The 25,223-nt window shown below is 36.4% G+C and overlaps 1 protein-coding gene across 1 annotated transcript in view; it reads left to right on the forward strand.

The window, feature by feature from the left end:
- Ltn1 (E3 ubiquitin-protein ligase listerin) overlaps positions 1-25,223 on the forward strand; it is a 359,867-nt gene that overhangs the window by 304,416 nt on the left and 30,228 nt on the right. The window contains exons 26-27 of the mRNA XM_090403432.1: positions 6,986-7,175; positions 14,372-14,501. Of these exons, the coding sequence (XP_090259558.1) occupies positions 6,986-7,175; positions 14,372-14,501 (320 nt within the window). The remainder of the gene's footprint in view (positions 1-6,985; positions 7,176-14,371; positions 14,502-25,223) is intronic.

Here is a 25,223-nt window from a genome sequence, read left to right on the forward strand (position 1 = left end):
CAGTCTTGTATACAGCTAATTTAGTGTTCCGACTAATTTCTTTCTTATTCCATATGAATTTATTCAATTGACTTCCCACGATACCAGCTTTGCTGATTCTGTTGTCTATTTCTATATTTAGTTTACCATCTTCAGTAAAAATTGTGCCTAAGTAGCTGAAATGTTTTACTTGTTCCACAGGTTCTCCATTCACAACACAGTTGACATTTTCAATGATTCTGCCTATTTTCATTGTCTTTGTCTTTTTATTGCTGACCTTCATACCATATCTATTACAGCAGTTATTAAATTTAGTCAGGGAATCTTGCAGACTTGTAACAGATTTATTTAGAAGTATAACATCCACATAAAGCAAAGATCTGACATTAACATCTCCAATTTTGATATCAGGTTTAATACCACATTCCTTCATAATGTGATCCATATAGATAATGAATAACAGAGGGGATAATGTACATCCTTGTCTCACACCAGATTTAACATTAAACCATCTTCCTGTACTTCCTTCAATTCTAACTGCTGACTCACAACTCAAATAAAGACTAAGTATTGCTTGATATAATGCCCCATTGACACCATATAACTGCAGCGTATTGAATAGCTTCTCTCTTGGCACCTTGTCATATGCCTTTTCCAAATCGACAAAACTTAAATACAGATCTTTGTTATATTCCCATGCTTTCTCGACTATTTGTCGTAAAGTGAAGATCTGATCCTGACAGCCTCTATTTGGCCTGAATCCAGCTTGTTCTTCACCAAGCTTTTCTTCCACAATTCTTCTCAACCGTTTCTCAAGTATACTTGCATAGATCTTGCCAGGAACACTCAGTAGGGAAATACCTCTGTAATTCTCACATTCAGTTTTATTTCCCTTTTTATATATGGGTACTATGAGAGCTCTACTCCAATCATCGGGAATTCGTCCCTCTGTCCAGGCTTTCTGAACTATGCAGTGCAGCCACTGTAAGACTCTTATACCACCATACTTCAGCATTTCTGGTCGAATATCATCTACTCCTGCTGCCTTTCCACATTTCAAGCCTTTGATGGCTTTTTCTACTTCAAGTATGGATATGTATTCCTGACTGCATGCCTGGTCAGTGTTTTTTATCACTGTGCTGTCATCACTGCTTGTTTCATTTAGCAGTTTTTCAAAGTAATTACTCCATACTTCAAGGATATCTTTTTCTCCTGTTTTCATTTCACCTTTATCATCTCTAATTCCTTTTACAGCACTCTTTCCTCCATTCCTAAGCTTCTTCAACAACCTCCAGAATATTTTGCCACCTTCTTGATATTTATTTTCTATATTCTTGCCAAAGTCCTCCCAATGACTTTTGTTTAGCTAGTTTTACACACTGTTTAGCTTTCTTACATTTGTCTCTGTATTCTGTAAGAGTAAAAGCTGACTTATTTGCCAGGAACTTTTGATATGCTTTCTTCTTTTCCTTCACTGCCTCTTTAACTTCCTGTGTCCACCAGGGAGTTCTGATTTTTTTATCTTTGCACACAACCTCACCACATGCCTCTCTGGCAGAATCAATCAATGTTTCCTTCAGAGTTTGCCACTGAATCTCCAAGGTTTGATTCCTGTTCTCAAACTCTTTCATTTTCTTTTCAATAATATTTCTGTATTTTAGTCTACAGTTTACATCTGAGAGCTGCTCAACTTTTATTCGCTTTAAAACTTTCTTACATGTTATTCTTTTCAATATGAAATTCAATTTTATCCTGCTCAAGACTAAATAGTGATCACTTCCAATTTCAAATCCTCTGTACACTCTGGTGTCCTGCACCAGGGAGAAAACGTCACTATCAACAATAACATAGTCAATGAGACTTTTCTTATTCCTAGCCTCTTCTCTCCATGTGAATTTGTGCACATTTTTATGTTGGAACATGGTGTTAGTAATAACCAGTCCATGTCCTGAGCAGAAATCCAACAGATATTTGCCATTATTATTAGCTTTGCTCTTTTCTCCAAATTTTCCCAAAATATTTTTGTATGTCTCACAATCATTTCCTACTCTACTATTTAGATCCCCAACAAGGACCAACTTTTCCTTTTTCATTGTGTCAGTTGCTTTTTCTAAAGCCTCAAAAAATTCCTCCACTTCTACCTTAGTAGAACCTTCTGTGGGACCATAGGCACAAATAAGTCTCATTGTCCAGTTCCCCATTCTCATATTTGCCCACATTACTCTACTTGAGACTGACTGCCATTCAAGAAGATTAGCCTCGTATTTTGTGTTGAATACTATGGCTACTCCTTCTTTTCCTTGATTGTTATTGCCTGAATATAACATTTTGTATTTATTGCTCAGAAAGATCTCACCAGTTTTGGTCTTTTTTGTTTCAGTCACCCCTATTATGTCGATCTGGTACTTATCTAATTCCTCAGCTAGCTCCATTTCTTTGCCATTCAGGCTTCTTATGTTGATAGTACCGATCTTTAACTCTGGTGATGTTGAGTTGGGGTTTGTTTTCAGATTTGTTCCAGTAGCTGACTTTTCGCTGTTCGCCCTGGTTCCCTGGCGAAAACAACGGGGGGCCTTGTTTAACCGGGCGACGCCCCAGCCGGCATGAAATTTTGTCATGTTGTACCATCATTTTTTATTTTGGTTTAACCAATAAGAATACAATTTGGTTGGCTAAATCCCAAATTGCCAGCCCATCCTCGTTCGTTCAGTATCAAAGTAGATACCCAACAGGGTACACCACGAGAAGGTGAGGATTGGACATTAGGTCAGAAGCCCTGGTCGGTTCTCCGCATTCCTTTAAAGGCTATGTGGAGGTCTCCTCTCAGTTATACAGCTTTGACCCTTAAGCACATAAGTAGAAACTAATAAAAAATTAACTTTATTTTTTTCAAAAAATCTTGATTTGTGTGCAACCCCTTTCTGGAGCCCATACCACATGTATAACTAAAATTTTTGTTCCAATTGTCAAAGATGCTAACTAAGATATAAAAATAATTATTTGGATATTTCATAGAAATACTGCACAGTAATTTTTCTAAATAGAGCTAAAAATGGTCAGGACACAGAGTTCTTTAAGTCCCAAGCAGGTCTAAGACTCAAAGTGTTAATGCTAAGTGCAAGCTTACAAGTTAAGTGCAAATGGTATATTGCACTGTATAACTTCAGTGTTTTCAAACTTTTTCCTGATTTCTTACAATATTCATTTTAACATTTTCATTCCTTCCTCTTATCCTGATGAACCTGATTTTATCTGTCAGCTTTATCTCCAACAATTTTTCTTTAATCTTTTCTGAGATACGCATGCATAAATGTTATCTAGAATAATTAATAGGGAAATTCTCATGTTCAGTTTTTACTTCCCTTTTTTATAAGTAGGTACCAAAAAATTTCTGTTTACATATTTTTAGTATCAACCTTCTGAATTATGCTTTGTAGCCACCAAAAAATTTCTGTACTCTATATCACTCTGATTAAATATCACATACCCACATCTCTCTACATTTTAAATCTCTAAGAGTGTTTTGGGTGCATTTTGCAAAATATGGAAGCATCTACTAGATTTGCTTTTTCTACTCATAATGCATGTTATTCCAGGATTTAGCCGGATGGATTTTGCTCAAATGTATTTGGAATCTTTACAAAAATTTCTTGAGCAGTTTCAGGTTTTTGTTTCATTCAGCCATTTGCATGAGTTGAAAGGAGCAAATTGTAACTCCACTCTGGCATAAAGTCTCTTCCCCCCCCCAGTTATAATTTCATTTTTATTGTCAAAGCAATTTGAAAATAATATTTTTTCACATAATTGGACCTTTATAATGGCAAAACAAAATAATACAATAATGCTACTCAAATCTATTCATGACTATATTTCTTCCTGAATATTTGCTGGAGTTCACTGTTTATCTCATTTCATAAATTTTCAATGATTCCTACAGAATAATTTGTTTTTGCCACCTTTATCATCTTTGATTCCTTATGTGGTATTTTTTGTCTTCTATTTTTAAAATTCTTTCCATTTTTGCATTATTCTTCTCAAAATCTTCTTATGATTTCTTTTAGCAACTTTTATGTTGCTGAAAGGAACTTTAGATATGGTATTATTTTTCTATCCTTAATGACGAGTTTACCATTCACTTTCTAAACCTAGAGTTCTAGTTTTCAGATTCTTTCACCTCTTCTCCAGCAATAATACTTGAGCATCTAAAAACTGTTCAGCTTTCATAAATGTTCTACTTTCATTGTGATACTCATTTTTACAATCCTGTTAACCAGATAGTGGTCACTTGGTATTTCAAATCTCCTGTTGTGCTCTTGTATCCTGAACCTGTCTGAAGATGCAACTGCTGACAATAATGAATTCAATAAGAATTTTCCTTATCCCTTCTATGTGCGCATCTTTATGGTGTTTAGCAATATATCCTGAAAAGATAATGTTAACTATCAATTAGCCCTTCATTTTCTTTAAATTTTTCAAAAACATTCCTGCAATTTTTGCAATTCATCTTATACTCTGCTATTTAGATTTCCAATAAAAAACCACCTTTTTTTTTTTTTTTTGTTGTTGTTGGTTGCCTTTCTCATGCTTCTTTAGTATTGATGCTTTCATTGACATTTTACTTGAGAATTTTCCCCAATCACAGTTAGAAATTGTTTCCATTAAAAAAAAAAAAAAAAAAAGCCTGTTTAATATGGAATTCTACAGTTTTCCTACTTTCTTTATCTGATAATCAGTATTACTTGAATAAATCATCCTCTGCTTATTAGAAGGATCTGCTCCTGTTTGAATTGTCAACAGGTAGAATTTTTTTTTATTTACTTTTATTTTTTACTCATTTGTTGTAATAAATATGTTTTTGTATACCAAATTTAAAGATCCTTTTCTTACAAACAATAACATGAATCATTTGTTTTATGCCTTTCTTGTTTTTTAAAGAAATTATAAAAGCTCAGTACTAGGACCTATATTGTTTAACCTTTATATCAATGACATTGCCAGTGGATTGCAAGGGGATATTCAGTTGTTTGCAGATGATGCGAAGCTGGGAAGGATTATTAGTAAGTGCAGATGTGGTAGCCCTGCAAGAGGATTTGAATAAGCTAGATAGATGGGCAAATGAATGGGGGTGTCAGTTTAATGCAGCAAAATGTAAGGTCTTGAGGTTTGGGAAACATCGATGGGATGCTGCATACTCTATGGGAGGAGTTATACTGGAGGAAGTTGGGGAGATAAGAGATCTGGGGTTGATGATTGATAGAAACCTGAAGTTTAGGGGACATATTGCAAAGGTGGTGAAGGTAACACAGAGGATTGCTGCAATTATGAGAAGGACACTGACCTGCAGAAATAAGAGGGTTATCATTCGGTTATCTCTGATCAGACCACATTTGGATTATTGTTTTCAGATTTGGTCCCCAGGATTTGAAGGGGATAAATTAACTGTGGAAAAGATACAAAGCAAAGACGGATGACAAAGATGGTCTCAGGACTGTACAAGGATAGTTATGAGAATCGGCTGAGGGAATGTGGACTGCAGAGTTTGGCGGATAGAAGAAGGAGAGGTGATATGATTGAGACTTTTAAACTGTTGAGAGGTGGTTACAGGGTTGACACTGGGGAGTTCTTTCAGTTGGTTGAACAGCGGGAAGGAGTGATGACAAGAGGCCATCCCTGGAAGTTACGAAAGGAAACTGTGAGCAAGAGGGTGAGGAGTGGTTTCTTTGCATGGAGGGTGGTTGAGCCATGGAATGCATTGCCTGATAGAGTGGTGAGGGTGAGAACGGTCAATGAGTTTAAGGAGTGGTATGATAGACTTTGTGTTTCTTAGGGGGAACCTCCCCTCGATGAGTCTTGACAGACTTTATGTTCTTAGGAAGGACCTCCCACGATGAGTCTTTTGACTCCATGGAGGCCTGAATAATAATAATAATAATAATAAAAGAAGAGTGATTTTTATATTTTTTTTTCTCCTTGTTGATTCTGAGATGTTGCATCAAGCCAGCAAAGTCATTCTGTATCTCAACTTAGTATCTCAAGTGAAACTTGAGATACTAAGTTTGGGAAACAATCTATGAATACCAAGCTGGTGAAGATAATATATGTGACATCTTTACTAGCTTGGCATGGTTATCAGAAACTCAAACCATTCTTCAAGAATTGGCACTGGAACTAACTTAGTATTATACTGATATCTAAATAGTGTATCACAAGTCCTTTGGACAAAACATTTTATCAAGTCTTTACCTATGATAAAAATTAGGTCTGTTTCAACAATATGAACACTTAACAATTAAATGAATGAACTAGGTAAAAGGTTTTTATTTTTTGAGAAAAAGTTATGGTATGCATTTGAAATTTTGAGGATATAGCTCACTTTATGATGATTCCAGAAGAGCATGTCATAAATGCCATCTCTGTTCTCAGCATCTAAAACAGGTGTGCTGTTCTGCGCACTCACTACTGGTTAGTCAAAAGTAAGTGCTCCAAGACATTGTCAAACTCTCATAGCAGTTTGGATGTAAGGAGGGGAAAAATAAGCAACTAAAGATAGAGCTATATGATTATCACTCATTCTTATTGATTAGTGCAATCATTGAGCAGGTGATGCTTTTCTTCATTGTGGAAGCTAAGTGAGGTAGATTGTGCCAAAAGCATTCCTCCCCTCCAAGGAGCAGTACATCTTGTCAAAGCCAAATCAGTCTGCATAAGGAGAGATGAATCAAGACCATAAAACATAATGGTTTATATTTTGTCGAGTAATGTTTTTCATTTGTAATTTTATGAGTCTTAAAGTAAAATGTCAAAATTAAATTTTTGGATTTTCATTATAAACTTTTACTAGAAATTTTCTAGATCTTATGCTTAGTAATTAAACTTGTGAAATACAAAACATTGTTTGTAGAGGAAATAGAACATTCAAAATGCAATGTAATTTCATTTAATAAAGCAAACTGTACTCCACACATTTTGTTCATAATAACATGCTTTGAACCTTGTTTGTGTGCAGGCCCGTTCAGAATATGCATCTTATTTACATGAATCAGGATTTCTTCATTCTTTGTTATCGATTGTTTTTCGACTTATGCCTGAAAATCCATCTTTAAATACCCCTGATGCTATGAAGCAGTCTCTCTCTCCCACCAAAGTCGGAAGTGTTCAAACAATGTTTACGGTACCTACTACTCTTTGTGTAAATGGTATGTAAAACATTATTTTTGTTTTATCAAAGATCAGTTTTACATTACTGGTAATACATTTGATTATAGCTGAAATTGATTTAACCTCCTACAAATAGAAATTACATATTGTACTATTAAAATATAATAATTTCACATGTTAAAAATGGTAATGATATATAAATATACATGGCCACTTTATAGGAACATTTCTGTTATCCATGGAATCCACTGCTTCATCAGATAGTCATGACTATCTGTTTAGCCAACCTAGTTGACCAAATGGATGGCAACCCTGCTCTTGTAGCATGGACCTTTGCAAATATCCATGCTACGTCTTTAACTTGTAGATGGACGATAATCAACTTTTAGATGATTTTCATGGCCCAATGTGAGTCTACTGCCTATTAGTGGCCTGATATGTTTAAAAAAAAAAATACCATGTTTGTTCTCTGAATCAGGGTTTATGAATAATTACCCCATTCTTGTTATTAAGGGACAATAGATTTGCAACATTTAGTGTTTGGAATTCATTTTATAAAAAAAATATAAAACAGATACCAAGATATTATTTTCTCTGTACACTCTTATACAATTTAGTATGATAATGGACCAATAGGACTTTAAGAGCACACTGTTATATATTCATTTCAGAGAATAAAACCATGTTAGAAATAATTACTTTTAATTTCCCGATGTTTCGACCTTCATATTAAGGTCATCATTTGGAGTACACACACACACACACACACACACACACACACACATATATATATATATATATACATACATACAGTAAAACCCCGAAGTTACGCGATAGGTGGGACCAACAAAAAGCGCGTAAGTCAAATTCGCGTAACTTGAGGTATAATTTTGCATGTAATTTATATATACAAACATACAATTGGGACTAAAGGTTTACAAAAACACATATTTTTTAAGAAATATAATCATAATTGTAATTTTTTGTACATAAAAAAAAAGAAAGTTATTTCAATGTCAATGGTTTCATAAAATCTAATAGATTCGTCTGATGGCATAATGTCTTTTTCTTGTCACGCAAAATTTCTTCATAGCAAGCTAATGATTTTTTTATTCCTTGCCTCGTGGCTACAATTCGTTCCTCGTTAGAATCTATGTCCTCCAAAATCTGTAACCCTTTCTTTTATAATTGTTCTTACTGTGGATTCCTGTAGATCGAACTTCTTTGCTAGCTCACAAATTTTCATTCCGCCTTCAAAATCCTTAATAATGTTGAGTTTTGTTTCCAAAGTCAATGTTTTTCTTTTCTTGCTAGCAGTAAAAGAATCGGACTTGCTTCTTTTGGGTGACATTATTATTTTTTATGTGATAAAATTTTTATGAAGAACATAACATTAAACACTCGCAAGGTGTGTAGACTATAAAAATTGTGTATGAATGGAGACCACGCGAAACACGTCAGTGCTTGTTCACAGCATGTGCGACACTGGCGAATGCGGCCAGCGCCTGAAAGATATGACTAGTGGTGAGGTGTGAAGCGGGACGGGAATACTTACATATAAGAGACCGCTTAAGTCGGGGTATGATTGTATATATATACACACACACACACATACATACATACATGCATACAGAGACAAGCTATATTACATTTCAAACAGTATGCCAAAAATCTACTGACCTGACCTCTAGTGGAAAAAAAAACTACATCAAAGTTATATTCTTTTTATAACATCATCAGAGAACAAATTCATATAGATAGTTTTGTTATAGCAAAAGTGGTGTCTTAATTTAACATGAGAGCTGTTATATTAGAGTTAAGATCCTTGATTACTTTCAAGACGAAAGGTTATGTGGGTAGAATATGTGCCATCCATATTCTTGGGATTTTTAGACCATCATTATTATTAAGATTAGGGTGGTTGATATGAATTTCATAGATCTCCTGAAATTTACATTCATACCATGTTTTGGTGTGGTGCCTTTTCAATCAATTCTATGTAGCATATTCAGGGCATGATTTATCATAGTCAGACCAGATTTATCATAGTTATTAAATTTAATGTGCCATTTATGCTCCATTTTTTTGGATAGGAATTGTGCATTCTGTTTCACCTATATAGTGCAAATTACAGGTACAACGAATATGGTATATATACTCCAGGGTGGGTCAGTGGAGGAAGTGGATCCTTGGATGAGTTGAATAAGTTCTTTAATTTTAAAGGTGGCATTAAAGTTTTATTTCTGTAGTATTCAGTTTATTTTATCTGATACTCCTTTAATGTATGGAATGGTTACAGTTTTATTATAATCTATTTTATTTTTGTTTTTAAGTGGGATCTTGTGAAGAATTTTGATAATATTTTGGTTGTAGCCATTTTTCAGGAAGATATCGCTGATAACTTTTAATTCGTGTTTAAGTGCTTGTACACAGGAGCACACATCTTCAAAGCTCTGTTTCTTAGTGTATTAATGATACCTAGTTTTTGTATTGAGTGGTGATAAGAGTTTACATGTATATATTGGCCATCATGTGTAGGCTTCTGGTTAACAGGGAAGGAGAGACTGCCAGAAGGAAGACGTGTGACAAGTGTATCTAGAAAGGGAAGTGTGTTCTGACTTTCAATCTCAATTGTGAACCGTATGCTTTTGTGTTACTTGTTTAGGTGGCTGAGGAAAGTGTCTTATGTCTGGTTGCCATGGGACCAGATAATGAAAACATCACCAATGTATCTAAGCCAGACTTTGGGTTTTAAAGTGAAGGAATCTACAGCATGTTGCTCAAATGCTTTCATATAAAAATTAGCAATTTGTGGGGGGAGGATAATCGTGAGCCCATGGCTATGCCTTTTTTTTTTTTTGTAGGTAGAAAGTGTTTTGCCACACAAAATAGCCAGAACGTAGTACATGTGCAAAGAGCACTGTGATATCAGATGAGAATTTGGCCTGTAAAAGAAGAATTGTGTTGACTGGGACATTTTTCAAAGGGCAGAGATATCAAAACTGACTAATAAATCACTTTTTTCCAGTGTGATGTCTTTAATTTTGTTTACAAAGTGTTGTGTATTTTTAATATAGGAGGGGAATGATCCTACCAACTTCTTGAGTGTTGATGCTAGTTTCTTGGCTAGATGATAATCAGGGCTGTTGATACCTTCAACTATAGGCCAGAGTGGTATGAATAATGGTTGATCAAATCATTGTCTCTTTGCATACTATTTAAATGTAATATAGCTTGTGTGTGTGGTGTACTCCAGATGATGACCTTAATATGCAAGTCAAAATATCAGGAAATTAATTATTTCTAACATGGTTGTAGTCTACATAATTTGTCTGAAATGAATATTGATAGCCATGGAACACTAAAGGAAAGGATTCTGATAATTTATGGAGATTTGACACAATCGATGCAATCGCTTTGGTAAGTTAAAGATGCATGTTTCTGATTTGATTAATTGACTGGCATTTTTAAAACATAGAGTCAGCAGTCTTCTTCCCAACTGCATCATGCTAAAAAGGAAATTCACCTTGGCAAAGGCGCTAAGAAAATATAACCGTATGGAGAGAAAGTGATGTTCAGAGAGCAGATTCAAACTATTCACAAACTTAGCATTTGCTCAAAATCGGGTTCAAAATTTAAAATTGGAACTTTCAAGTTGTTTAAATCCAGATATTTGGGATATCTTTGAAAAGATTAATGACAAATATATCCTTGAAACAAAGAAAGTAAAACTTATAGCCAAATTTCATAGACTTAAAGCTCGACAATATTCAGATAGAAAATGGACAAATTTAAATTTCTCCTCATTGCATGAAAACAGTCAACCACAAGCCAGTGATAATAACAGCCAACTACTAACAAGAGAGGATAACAACAACCCACCAGAATTAAATAACAGGAGCCACCAACTGTCTTCAATGAACAGTCATGTGATTAACCTTTCTAACCACGCCCTGAACAATGGTGAACTCTTGCTACTTAGTAAAGCTGAAACTTTGCTGTGGCACCTAGGATTATTAACAAATTAGATTTTATATACCATGTTTGGCTATAAATTTAGCAGTGAAATTCTTATCAACTGCTCTGATCTTAACAATAATGGTTTAAAAATCCAAAGAATATGGAAGGCACATATTCTACCCACATAACCTTTTTGTCCATGAGTTAATTATAAATAGGACTGTAAGTAATCGAGAATCTTAACTCTAATATAACAACTGTCATGTTAAATTAGAACACTACTTTTGCTGTAATAAAACTATTTATATGAATTTGTTCTCTGATTATGTTATAAATAGAATATAGCTTTTTGTAGTCCCTCCCCCACCAGAGATCGGGCCAATAGAATAATGGTTGTTCAAATCATTGTCTCTTTGGCATGATTTTTCTCTTTGACACACACACACAAGATAATATATTGTGTGTGTGTGTGTGTGTGTGTGTGTGTACTCCAGATGATGACCTTAATATGAAGGTAGAAACGTCGGGAAATTAAAGTAATTATTTCTAACACGGTTGTAGTCTCCATAATTTGTCTGAAATGAATGCTGATCACCATGTAACACTAAAGGAAAGGATCAGTGTTATATATGCTAATGCAAGTATTTAGGAACCTGCCACCGTGCTCTCACACACAAACAATATGCGATGTTTCTTCAACTGTTATAGTATATTAGGAAATCAAAGGGAACCAGTGTAGTTTGAAATAAAAAAATAAATAAAAACATTCTGTATTATGTTTTTTCTTTTTTTTCTTTTTTTTTTTTTGAAAATAGGAAGAAAAAACATTATATTTCTCTCTTTTAGAAAATAAGAGAGAGATTCACCAATATAATTCATTTAATCCTTTAGAAGGACTGACCTGTGTTAACTGCCATTTAAATTGCAATAAATTTTAAACACTGAAATGAAAAGTTAGTGATTGTACTAATGTGCAGTAAAGCAATTCCACAAATTTCAAGGAAACAAAAGTCACATGGATATTATTTGATTTCTTGTTTACCTGTATGGCATACCAGTACACCTAATGTAGTCAGTAATGTGATTTTTGCTAGCTATTGGCCAGCTTCTTACTAATGCAGGTCTCCATTTGCCTGTACTGTTGTATATGTAAAAACTGAGCCACAGAGTATTCAGAGTTCATGTTAAAATCTTGTTGCTCATCTTCATTTCATATTCTAGAATTGATTATTAAAATCTCATTAATCAATATTCTTTGTTTTCTTCAGTTTTTGAATAAATACAAACCAACGTTTATAATATTATGATACAATCTTCACTCACATTGACAAACTATGAAAAATGTACAGCTTTTTTTTTTTTTTTAAGTAGTAGTTTGCCTCTGTTTTTCAGCATCTACTAAATAAGTAAATAAATATTAATCTCATTTATTAAATCTTGTTGGGCAGACCATGTTATAGTATGTATACTGTAATCAACTGCTGATGTCTCAGCCAGCTGAAACCCTTAGCACATTTAATCTAAATATCAACAGCTATATCAAAGAATGTTTTATCATGACAGTAAGTTACCATTCTGTGGGTGTGATGATAATCTAATAATGTACCTAATTTTTTCAGTTGTACCTAATTTTTCCTTTTGACAAAATACCGCATGTAACTTTGTTATGCAAATTAGAACAAATGGGGCTGGATATGATACTAATTAAGTGGATAAGAATGTGACTGCTGGACAGATAGTAAAAAGTAGTATGTGGAGGGTCAGAATAGAGGCAAAAAAATGGTGGCTAGTGGTGTACCCATTGCTGTTTAATTTGTACATAAATGATATAGGAAATAACTTGAAAGAAAATATTTAGTTGTTTGCTGATGATGCAAAATTGGGTAGAGTAATAGTGTGATGTGGAGAGCTTGCAAGATGATTTAAATAGGCTGTCAGTATGGGCAAAAGTTAATGGGTGTCAGTTTAATGTCAGAAATGTAAAGTTATGCATTTTGGGATAAATAGATTACAAGCCGTGTATCACATTGATGGCACTGTACTCCATGAAATAGAAGCTAAAAATTTAGTTGTGGTAGTAGACAGAGGGTCAAAGTTTAGAGAAGAACATATTGCTAAAGTTACTAAAGTAGCTCATAAGATTGTTTTGCTATTGGAGAACACATTAACAAGTAGATAAGGAAGTTATTCCTCTTTATAAGGTCTTTGCTACTCCCACATCTAGATTACTGTACTCAAGTCTGGTCCCCTGTGTTTCTTGGGGATGAGGAAGCTGTGGAGATGATTCAGAGGTGAGCAACCAAGATAGTGAGTGACCTGTGGAATGTTCCCTATGAGGATATATTGAAGGTGTGTGGATTGCAGAAGTTGGTTGATAGGAGAAAAAGAGGGGATATGATAGTAACATTTTAAGTTGCTTAAAGGATTTTATAAGATAGATGCAGGAGAAATGTTTCAGCACTTGGCTAGAAGGACCAGAACAGGGGATCATTCCTGGAAGTTGAATAAAGGTGTGTTTAGTAGGGGTGTGAGGACTAGATATTTTGCTTGGAGAGTTGTGAATGAGTGGAATGGATTGCCAGAGTCAGTTGTGAGTGCTTTTGCTGTTAACGGATTGAAGAAGAGGTATAGGACTCCATGGAGGTGCTTGTATATAATAATAATTAGCTATTCTGATAGCTGACTGATACAGATAATAAAAAGATGGATATTAATTCTGGGATGTGAATTTGGATCACAATCAGGAAATACCCCCTGGACCAGGAGAGTTTTGGGCACCCAAGCTTTTCAGGATCCTTCTGGTATCCATGTATATTCTTCCCTGATGAAAACTAGGAGTGATATGCAGTGAATTTTCTTGGTATGTTGGGATGTTTGCATAATGTTATAATGCTATCATCTGGGTGTTAGAGAGAAAAAGCATGGAATGGAAGAAGTGTCGCCTATTAATACTGGAGAGGGACCAGAAGACATTTTCTATTTAAGTAATAGGCAAGTTTCTTGCATTTGGCCCTCCAAAATGGGATTTGTATTTTTTTTTTGTTTTTTTTTTTACAGATTTCACAAGCTTCACTATAACACTATGAAGCAGTGGTCTTGGTGCTTTCATTTTGAAGGTTTTTGAAAGTGTAGTTTATTAATATAGTCTGTATATTTAATGTGTATTTATGTTTCACTTGTATGTGAAAATTGCAACTGCAGTCAAATAAACTGAAAACCATGGGTATTAAATTATGGAGCATTTTCTTATATAATTTAAATTTGTTAAACTCAGAACCAGAAACATCTGCTGATGTGCAGCATGTGGCCTGTCAAGCATATTTGAGTGCATTGAAGAAAGTGCCAGCTCTTGTAAGGCAGTGGTGGAATAACCAGGACAAAAGAACAGCTGACATTGTAAACAGGTAGGAAAGTTTTAAGTTGCAATGTACAATTAAGGGGAAATTATAAAATCGTGTATAGAAGGATTTTTGTGGAAAAATACCTCGTATACTGATTTTACTGGAAAATGAAATTTTATTCGATATAGTGATTAATTAGCAATTTTTTTAATGTTAGTTATATGGAAATAAATATTAGTGAATTGTTAAATAATGTATAATTTTGTGAAATAACCTATTGAGTTATGTGTGTTAAGATAGAGTTAGCATATGTGAAGGTTTAGAGTGCATGATATAATTTAATGTCTGAGTTAAAAATATGATGTAGTATGCACAAATCTGTTTGAGTGTATGAATAATTTATAGGAATAATTTAGCGCATTAGTCAATTTGTTTAAAGAATTATGAAGCTAGGTTGATTAATTTGAATCCAAGCTAATATTGATGAAAGTATAGAGCTTGAGAGATGTTTTGATTCTAGTATTGACCCTTTTGTATTTTCAATTAGAAAGAATAAATTGTTTTGTTTACCAAATAATTTGCCTGATTCCTGCATTCCACTGCACTGCTCATAAAAATCGAACTTGTATTTTTATTCGATTTTTATGAGACACTATGGGACATAATGGCACATTTTTCTTATGTATTTTTGGGAGTCCATAAATACGGGGGGATATGGAATTAAATGGTTTTAATTTGTTTGTGACTTCTGTAGGCCAAGAAGTGACCTTCTTAAGGAGCCTGTGGAGTTTTCTAATTTGTGCGTTGGTGGGATTGTACTCTAGAGAGGTAAGTAGCCCGATCTAACAATAGAGCTTTCAGCTTACCTGTGTAATCCTTTTGGTTAAGCAATACTGTGCCATTCCCTTTATCAACTTTGGTGATTATTTTCTTGTTTTTCTTTAATTCTAGTAGAGATTTAATTTCCTTACTCAGCATGTTGGCTTTTGGTGGTTTAGCTTTAGTCAGAACAAAACTGGATAGCTAACTTAGCTATCCAGGCACTCGAAGATGACCTTTCAAGCACCTTGAGCCATGAAATTTGGTCTATTTTATACGACATCTCGTGCACTGCAGCAAAGAAAGAATTTAAAAAAGTACGAGATCGACACATCAAAAAATTTGAAAATTTAAAAAAGAATTCGGTCTCGAAACCACAATTTCCTACCAAAACGGTAGTCAACCTTTCGTCGTTTAGTATAAAACTTGAAGCACTCGACACCCTCGCACGTGGCCACAACTTCGCCATTGCGCTCAGAAGAATACCTGCTGAAGATATTATGATACGAATTGAACGCGGGATACGACACCTTCCAAACCACGTCGCCAACGATATTAGACTGGATGTGGCTTGTGTTCTGACCAAAGCTAAACCACCAAAAGCCAACATGCCCAGTAAGGAAATTAAATCTCTACTAGAATTAAAGAAAAACAAGAAAATAATAATCACCAAAGCTGATAAAGGGAATGCCACAGTATTGCTTAACCAAAAGGATTACACAGGTAAGCTGAAAGCTCTATTGTTAGATCAGGCTACTTACCTCTCTATCGAGTACAATCCCACCAACTCACAAATTAGAAAACTCCACAGGCTCCATAAGGTCACTTCTTGGCCTGTTGAAAATCACTAACAAATTAAAACCATTTAACTCCATACCCCCCCCTCCCCCGTATTTATGGACTCCCAAAAATACATAAGGAAAATGTGCCATTACGTTCCATAGTGGATGGCATTGATTCCCCCACATACAAACTAGCTAAACGTTTGGCCAAAGCGCTCATACACTATACTGGCAACACACCTTCACACATAAAAAACTCAGCCCACTTCAAAGCCATCATAGAAAACCTTACATTCAAACACAATGACATAATGGTCAGTTTTGATGTCTCCTCCTTATTCACAAATGTCCCACTCAAAGAATCCTTAGAGCTAATCCAAGCTAAATTTCCTCCCGATATCACAGCCCTATTTCAGCTCACAATGAACTCAGGCTATTTTGTTTGGCAAGGAAAATTCTATAAACAAATAGAGGGGACAGCCATGGGTTCTCCACTCTCCCCACCCTTTGGCCAACTTGTATATGGAGACTTTTGAAGAGAAAGCCTTAAACTCTGCCCCATAAAAAAAAACCATTTGACTTCGCTATGTTGATGATGTGTTCGCTATTTGGCCACATGGCTCCAATGCACTCTTCTCCTTCCTAACACACTTAAACAACCAACACCCCAGAATCAAATTCATTCTGGAAGAAGAAAAAACAACTGCCTTCCTTTCTTAGACACACTAGTCACCCGTCAGCCTGATGGAACCCTGGTTTTCTCAGTCTATAGAAAACCCACCCATACAGGCAGATAGATTCACCAACAATCCCACCACCCCTCCTCACAACAATATGGAGTCATTAAGACACTACACAACAGAGCTAAACTTATCTGTTCGAATGACAATGCCCTAACCACAGAACTAAACCACATTCTCAACACTTTCTCAGCCAATGGCTACTCCCCCAAAAAAAATCCAAAAAATATTGAAACCAGTAAACCACAACCCCCTCCCAACAAGGATTACTCTAAATCCATCACCATACCCTATATCTGAGGCACCTCAGGAAAAAATTACAAAAATCCTGAAAAACATGACTTGTTACAGACCATATAAAAAAATTGGCATCCCTTATCCGCTCTACTAAAGACCCCCCCCCGCAGATCTACCTGGTGGATACCAGGTCCCTTGCAGCTGTAAGCTGTCCTACTTTGGCCAAACAGGCAGGACAGCAAATATCAGAATTTCAGAGCACTAGGACTACATCCAGTTTCACCAATACAGCCACTCTGGTCTTGCTGACCATGCACTGGATACCTGTCATAGAATACGGTGGAAAAAAGCCACGACAATACACCATAGTAAATACAAATATGAAAGGCTTTTCATAGAATCAGCTTCATCCCTAAGAAACAATCCAAACCTCAACAAATTTGGCTGCATGAGACTGCCTCAAATTTGGGAAACCTACATCAGAAGATGTAGGTTTCCCAAATTTGAAGACCTTCAGCCCAATCACCCAAGAATACCAACATTGCCTGCTAGGGGGCACCATCAGGACGTTTAGGAGAAATAATAGCTTCCTGCTTCTTCCTCACTTACTGTTTGTTGTGCCTGCGTGCATGTGCCTTGTTCTTAAATTTCTTGAAAATGGCAACGTGACATTGCCGAAATATTGAAGTATATTAAAATTTATTTTAATGTATATCCTAGTTGACTTTGTAATTTCCTTAAATTATTTAGTAAAAAATGCATAACCAACGTCTAAGCCTTTCCATGAGAATTGCCACATAATGAACAGATGTTGCATTGTAAGTTTCTAACTTATCACTGCATGCACTCTTTAACTCCTTTCTAACACTCAACTATGCAAGGTCTTGCAAATTTTGATAACACTGCAGAACAAAAAAAAAAAAAAAACTTCATCTAAACACAAACATAAGTGATGTGAACAACTTCTATTACCCATCTCAAATTTCAGAACAACATTCCACTTCTTTCCATCTATATACCTCATATATATTGCTTCTAACAGTGTATAAATCTATCAAACCTTATAAAACTAGTCTTGCATTTGAGGTGATGCACCCCAAAAACTTCTTTAAAAAAACATTTAGCTGTCTAGAAGAGGGCAGTCTGGTTAACTAATGATCTTTCTCTGTCAGTAATTTATTATAATCACTTTCTCATAAATATTCTATTTCTGCCTTATATATCTTCTCTAGGTATTTCAATTGAATGCTGTTCTGTGGAACCACTAATGGTCATTTCTTCTTCTTTTTGAGTATGTAAATACATAGCTACTAGTCAACATCCTTTCATTGTCTGAAGCAATCTTCTGAAACCTGCTTTTCAATCTTCTTTCATTCTGTTGACCTCTGTTTTCTGAATAGTATTTCTCACACTGTTTTTCCTTTAAAAGGTATCCATGTAATACATTTTGCAACTTCTCATATGTGTGTGGTTAATATTAAAAAAAAAAAAAGTACATTATTGCTCTGAGAACTATCAGCTTGCATTTTAATCTTAGTATAAAAGAAAAAATCTATGTGCATCATAGAGAGTTTCAAAGTTGTTTCCTCATTATCATAAATCATGGTAATTTTGAAGTGTTTAGGATCTTAGAAATACCTGTCTCCATGAAGTTTTCCTAAAATTGCAGAAAGCCAGCTGTAGTTGACTTTTGCTGCTTTTTAGAAAGACATTGCTAGAAATATATGTGCATGTACATGCACTCCTCTGATATTTTTGAGAAGTTTTCCTAATTCTGTTAACGTTATAGTTACACAAGAGTTATATTGGTCAAGGGTGTCGAGGCTAGCTGGTGAACGGACGTGTTATCGGAGAGCTCCTGAGAGATTTGTGTTTTTTGTTGATTTATTGGTGTTTTGGATTCAATTTAATGGACTTAAGTGTTTAATTTTGGTATATTATTGGAGCTTTATTAGCGTGGTTAGTGTACTAAAGTGTTTTATAACATAATCTATGTCGGGAAGTCGCCGCTAGATGAATTCGTAATGTGTAGTGTTCGTGCAAGCTCCAGATAAGATAAGTATCATTTTCAGTTATCGATACAAATTACTTAATATTGTGTAGTTTTGTTTTGTTTGCCTTGCGTATTTTAGTGCGTCTATTTTTGGTGTGTTATAACGTATAATTTGACACAACACGTTACAGATAACTATGGCACCTGTGCGAAGGAAAATGGCGGCCAGTAATGAAGGTTCGCCATCGTTATCAAAGAACGGTAGCATAAAAGAAATGAGTCAGTGTACTAGCTGTGAAATGTACGCTTTGCGGAGTGCGGTCGGAGTGTGGTTAGAAGATAATAAAGGATTGAATGTGTGTAGAAAATGTAGGGAGAATGCGGAATTGAAGTGTATTTCGGATCGTGAGTGTGATATTTTGGTCAACCTTCAGAATGAAGGAAATAGGGATATGACAAGAAACGGCAAGGTTGTACATGAAAATTGTGAGAGTGTGAATGTAGAAAGTGTGAATGATAGTATAAATGGTTTCTCAGAGAACAAAAAAGATGAGATAGATGCATTGAGTGAGATCGCGTTGTTGAATAATGCGATACAAAGAGCAAAACAGCAGCTAGAGTGCATGAACAAAAGTAGACTGAATGAACCAACCAATAATAAAAGGTATGACAGGAAAAATAGACGTATGAATGTGAACATGAACAAAATGAAGGATAGAGTGCTGTATGGAGACTCGTTAGTACGAGGTGTGTTAGTAGAGGATTTGACAAAATCGTACCAACCTGGTGTGACCATAAAGGACGTAACTGCGTCTATTAGAGAGCAAAAGGAAAGGGTGAAAGAAATGATTGTTGTGGCAGGTACGAATGATTTGAAAGGAGATAAAATGGAAATGATAGAAGACCTGAATGAATTGTTTGAGGTAGCAAAAGAAAAGAGTGAGAGAGTTAGAATGATTAGTCTTTTGCCACGGTATGACAGTGAAATGTTTAAAAGGAGGGCTATAATTGCGAATGACTTTATGCGTGGGTTATGTATGACGAGTGGTGTGGAATTTGTGGATGTGTGGAGTGAGTTTGATGGGCAAAAGGATCTATATAAGATGGATGGCTTGCATTTGAATGGTTACGGTGTAAGAAGACTTGAGAAAGTGTTGCTGAATGTAGTGGATGTGCAAATTCAGGGAAACTAGATTTGTTAGGGGGGGGAGTAGAGATACAGTCCTTATGGAGGCAGTTGAATGTAAGAATGAATATAATATGCCAGAGCAAATAAGGACAACAAATCTGAGTGGGATAGTTAATATAAGGCATCAAGGTAGGGTTGGGGCTAATGGGGGTCTTAAATTCATGTACACTAATACTAGGAGTATTAGGAACAAGAAGGAAGAGTTTTTGGCCATGGTTGGCACTTCCAGACCACAGGTTATAGGTATTAGTGAAACATGGCTGACTGTAGATGATATAACTAGTGGGATTGAATGTGATGGGTATAGTGTGTTCAGGAATGACAGAGAGAATAAAATGGGGGGAGGAGTATTGTTGATGATAGCTGATGAGCTCCAGCCAAGGAGAATAGAAGTTGAATTGCAGGATAGAGAAAAGAGCACATTTGAGGCCATTTGGTGTGAGATTGTGGCTAGCAGAACTAAATATACAATTGGGTGCTGCTATAGACTAGGTGATGGAAAAGATGGTGGTGACAGTATGCACAAGCAAATAGAAGAAATGGGTGGAAGGAGGGTGATTATTATGGGAGATTTCAACTATGGTCGCATTGATTGGAGTGAGGATAGGACACACGGGAGGAAGGAACTGGATTTTATGCGGTTACTAAGGGATAACTATCTGCGACAGCATGTAATGGAAAATACTAGGGGTCAGCGAGTGCTTGACCTAGTAATTACATCTGAGGATTTGGCTGTAACAAATATGACCACATTGCCACCAATCGGTGAGAGTGATCATAGGGTCTTAACTTGGGAGGTGGCTAAAGGTGCAGAATTTTCAATTAAGACAGGGTACATGTGGAATTATCGGTTCGGAAAGTATGACAAGCTTAGGAGTTTGATTGGTTCAGTGCCATGGCATGTACAACTGCAAGGACTAGAAGTTGATAGTGCATGGGAGGTAGTTAAGAAGTGCTTGCATGAAGCAATGGCTGACTGTATACCTAGAGTCCGAATAATAAATCAAGTAGGGGTTAAATGGATGAATAACACCATTAAGCTTGAGTTGCAAAAAAAGAAACAACTATGGAGGGAATTTAAGGAGAAGGGTGACCGGCAGGCACATGAACGGTATAAAGCGCAGGCCAGAAGGGTGACGAGTGTGGTAAGAAAAGCAAAAAAGGATTACGAAAGAACATTGGCCATGCAGGCTAAAGAGAATCCTAAACAGTTTTTTAGATATGTAGCAAGTAAAAGGAAAAATGTACATGGCAGATTGATTTTAAAGAATGCCGATGGTAGGGAAGTAACTGAATCAGTTGAGATAGTTGAGTTACTGAGTGAGCACTTTGCAAAAGTATATCATCCAGGTGGTGACATTGCAGAAACGAATAAACCAGTAGATTATACGGGAATTGTGGTTAATGAAGTGGAGGTGAGTAGTCTATTGCATAACCTCAATGTCAATACATCTGTGGGATTGGACGGTTTACCAGCTCGTGTTGTACGAGAAGCAGCTAAAGAATTGTCAGTACCCTTGACCATTTTGTTTAATTTGAGTCTCGGGTCTGGGTTAGTCCCAAGCGGGTGGAAAGAGGGGAAAATAGTTCCACTGCATAAAGGTGGTTCCAAGACTGCTGTTGTAAATTACCGACCGATTAGCATATCAGGAATCATTGTCAAGGTCTTAGAGAAAATAGTCAAGAGGAAAATACAAGATTGGATAGAAGAAAATGGGATACTGTATCGGGGACAGCATGGTTTTGTGAAGGGTAGGTCATGCCTCAGTAACTTGCTCACGTATTATAACACAGTGACGGCTGAACTGGATAAGGGTAATGGGTTTACGGTGATTCTACTGGACCTTGCCAAGGCCTTTGACAGGATTCCACATGGAATTCTAATCAGTAAATTGCAGCATATGGGAATGGACATAGGGTTGGTGAGATGGATAGGAGGGTGGTTGACGGAGAGATATCAGAGAGTGATTTACTCGGGAGTAGAGTCCACAAGACGGCCTGTGACTAGTGGTGTGCCACAAGGATCTGTTCTTGGACCACTGCTGTTTAATTTGTTCATAAATGATGTAGGAAATGATCTGAGAGGAACAGTTCATTTGTTTGCGGATGATGCGAAGTTGGGTAGGGCAATAGTGAATGCAGATGACGTCAAAATTTTGCAGGATGATTTGGATAGATTGGAGGTCTGGGCTAAGGAGAACGGATGTTAGTTTAATGTGGCAAAATGTAAGGTTATGCATTTTGGGGTGAAAAGATTGGCGGCAGTTTACTGCATTGGTGGAACCGTGCTCCAGGAAATTGATGAGGCACGAGATTTAGGAGTGTTGGTAGATAAGGAATTGAAATTTAGGGGACACATTGCAAAAGTGACCAAAACAGCTCATCAAATCACTTGGTTGCTGAAGAATACGTTGACAAGCAGAGACAAGCAGGTTATTGTTCCTCTGTATCGAGCCTTGATAAGACCCCATCTAGACTACTGTGCTCAGATTTGGTCACCTAGGTTTCTTCTTGATGGGGAGGAGGTGGAGAGGATCCAGAGGCGAGTGACCAAGATGATAACAGGTCTGTGGAATGAACCGTATGAGAACAGGTTGAGGATTTGTGGGTTGCAAAAATTGGTTGATAGGCGGAGAAGGGGCGATATGATTGAGACATTCAAATTACTGAAGGGTTTCTATAAAATTAATTCAGAAGATATTTTTGAGAACAGGGCTGGTTGTGGGAGGACTAGGAGACATCCATGGAAACTGGGCAAAAGTGTGGTTAGTAAAGGTGTTAGAGCTGGGTTCTTTACTTTTAGAGTAGTGAATGAGTGGAATGCGCTCCCTGAGTCTGTGGTGGATGCTGTGACAGTGAATGAGTTTAAAGCGAGGTATGATAGATACTGTATGAATGTCAAATAGTTGTGATGAATATGATTTGGGGCCTCCCTCGATGAGTCTAATGACTCCCTGGAGTTGCCCGTAATAATAGTAAAATAGTAATAGTAATATGCACACTGCTCTTGCATGATGTATTCAGTAACTGGTCTCTTGGGATTGTTAGTGTAATTTGTAGTTGAATATTCTGTTGCAATTCATTTTGCTGTCAGTTTCAAAATGGAAAGTGAAGTATCATGTAATACACAAAGATCATTGAGACACATTACTGAAATCCAACTGAAATGGATAGTCATTGGGGGGGGGCAGTGTTTTCAAGATGGCTGCACAAACATTTTGGATAATGCAAGGTCAGGAAAAACCAAAAAAAGTGCAATGACACTATCATTCCATTATCTTCAGGTTTTCTCTGAAATCATAGCAATGATTTCAGAGAATGAATGACAATGGAAAAAATCACTGTTATGGACCTTGCTAAGGCCTTTGACAGGTATGTGAGGGGTAGTATAGTTCAGGAGTGATAGGGAGAATAAAATGGGGGGGGAGGAGTGTTATTGACGAGCTGCAGCCAAGGAGAATAGAAGTTGAACTGCAGGATAGAGAAAAGAGCACATTAGAGGCTATTTGGTGTGAGATTGAGGCTTGCAGAACAAAATATACAATTGGGTGCTGCCAGGTGATGGAATAGATGGTGGAGATAGTATGCATAAGCAAATAGAAGAAATGAGTGGAAGGAGGGTAATTATTATGGGGAAATTTCAACTATTGTAACATTGATTGGAAGGAGGAGAGGACACATGGGAGGAAGGAATTGGATTTTATGCAGTTATTAAGGGATAACTATCGGTGACAGCATGTAATGAAAAATACTAGGGGTCAGAGAGTGCTTGACCTAGTAATTGCATTTGAGAATTTGGCTGTAATGAATATGACCACGTTGCCACCAATTGGTGAGAATGATCATAGGGTCTTGACTTGGGAGGTCACTAAAGGTGTGGAATTTGCAATTAAGACAGGGTACATGTGAAATTATCAGGCTGGTAAGTATGACAAACTTAGGAGTTTGATTGGTTCAGTGCCATGGGATGTTGATAGTGCATGGGAGGCGGTTAAGAAGTGTTTGCAGGAGGCAATGACTGACTGTATACCTAGAGTGCGAATAATAAATCGAGTAGGGGTTAAACGGATGAATAACACCATTAAGCTTGAACTGCAAAAAAAGAAACAACTGTGGAGGGAATTTAAGGAGAAAGGTGACCGGCAGGCACATGAATGGTATAAAGCGCAGGCCAGAAGGGTAACGAGTGTGGTAAGAAAAGCAAAACTGGATTATGAAAGAACATTAGCCATGCAGGCTAAAGAGAATCCCAAACAGTTTTTTCGATATGTTGCAAGTAAAAGAAAAAATGTATATGACTGAATGATTTTAAAGAATGCCGATGGTAGGGAGGTAACCAAATCAGTTGATATAGTGGAATTACTGAGCGAGCACTTCGCAAGAGTATATCATCCAAGTGGTGACATTGCAGGAATGAAAGAACCAACAGCTTATATGGGAGTTGTGGTGAATGAAGTGGAGTTGAATAGTCTATTACAAAACCTCAATGTCAATACATTTGTGGGATTGATGGTATACCAGCTCATGTCATATGTGAAGCGGCTAAAGAATTGTCAGTGCCCTTGAACATTTTGTTTAATTGGAGTCTCGAGTCTGGGTTAGTCCCAAGGGGTGGAAAGGGGGGAAAATAGTTCCACTGCATAAAGGAGGTTCCAAGACTGCTGTTGTAAATTACCGACCGATCAGCATATCAGGAATCGTTGTCAAGGAAAATAGTCGAGAGGAAAATTCAGGATTGGATAGATGAAAATGGGATACTGTATGGGGGACAGCATGATTTTGTGAAGGGTAGATCATGCCTCAGTAACTTGCTCACTTTTTATAACACAGTGACTGCTGAACTGGATAAGGGTAATGGGTTTACAGTAATTCTACTGGACTTTGCTAAGGCCTTTGACAGGATACCACATGGAATTCTAATCAGTGAACTGCAGCATATGGGGATGGATGTAGGATTGGTGAGATGTATAGGAGGGTGGTTGATGGAGAGAGATCAGAAAGTGGTTTATTCAGGAGTAGAGTCCA

The sequence above is a fragment of the Typopeltis vanoorti genome, chromosome 14, assembly GCF_054136105.1.
Source record: "Typopeltis vanoorti isolate ZY-2024b chromosome 14, IOZ_Tvanoo_1.0, whole genome shotgun sequence".
In the NCBI taxonomy this organism is placed as follows: domain Eukaryota; kingdom Metazoa; phylum Arthropoda; class Arachnida; order Uropygi; family Thelyphonidae; genus Typopeltis; species Typopeltis vanoorti.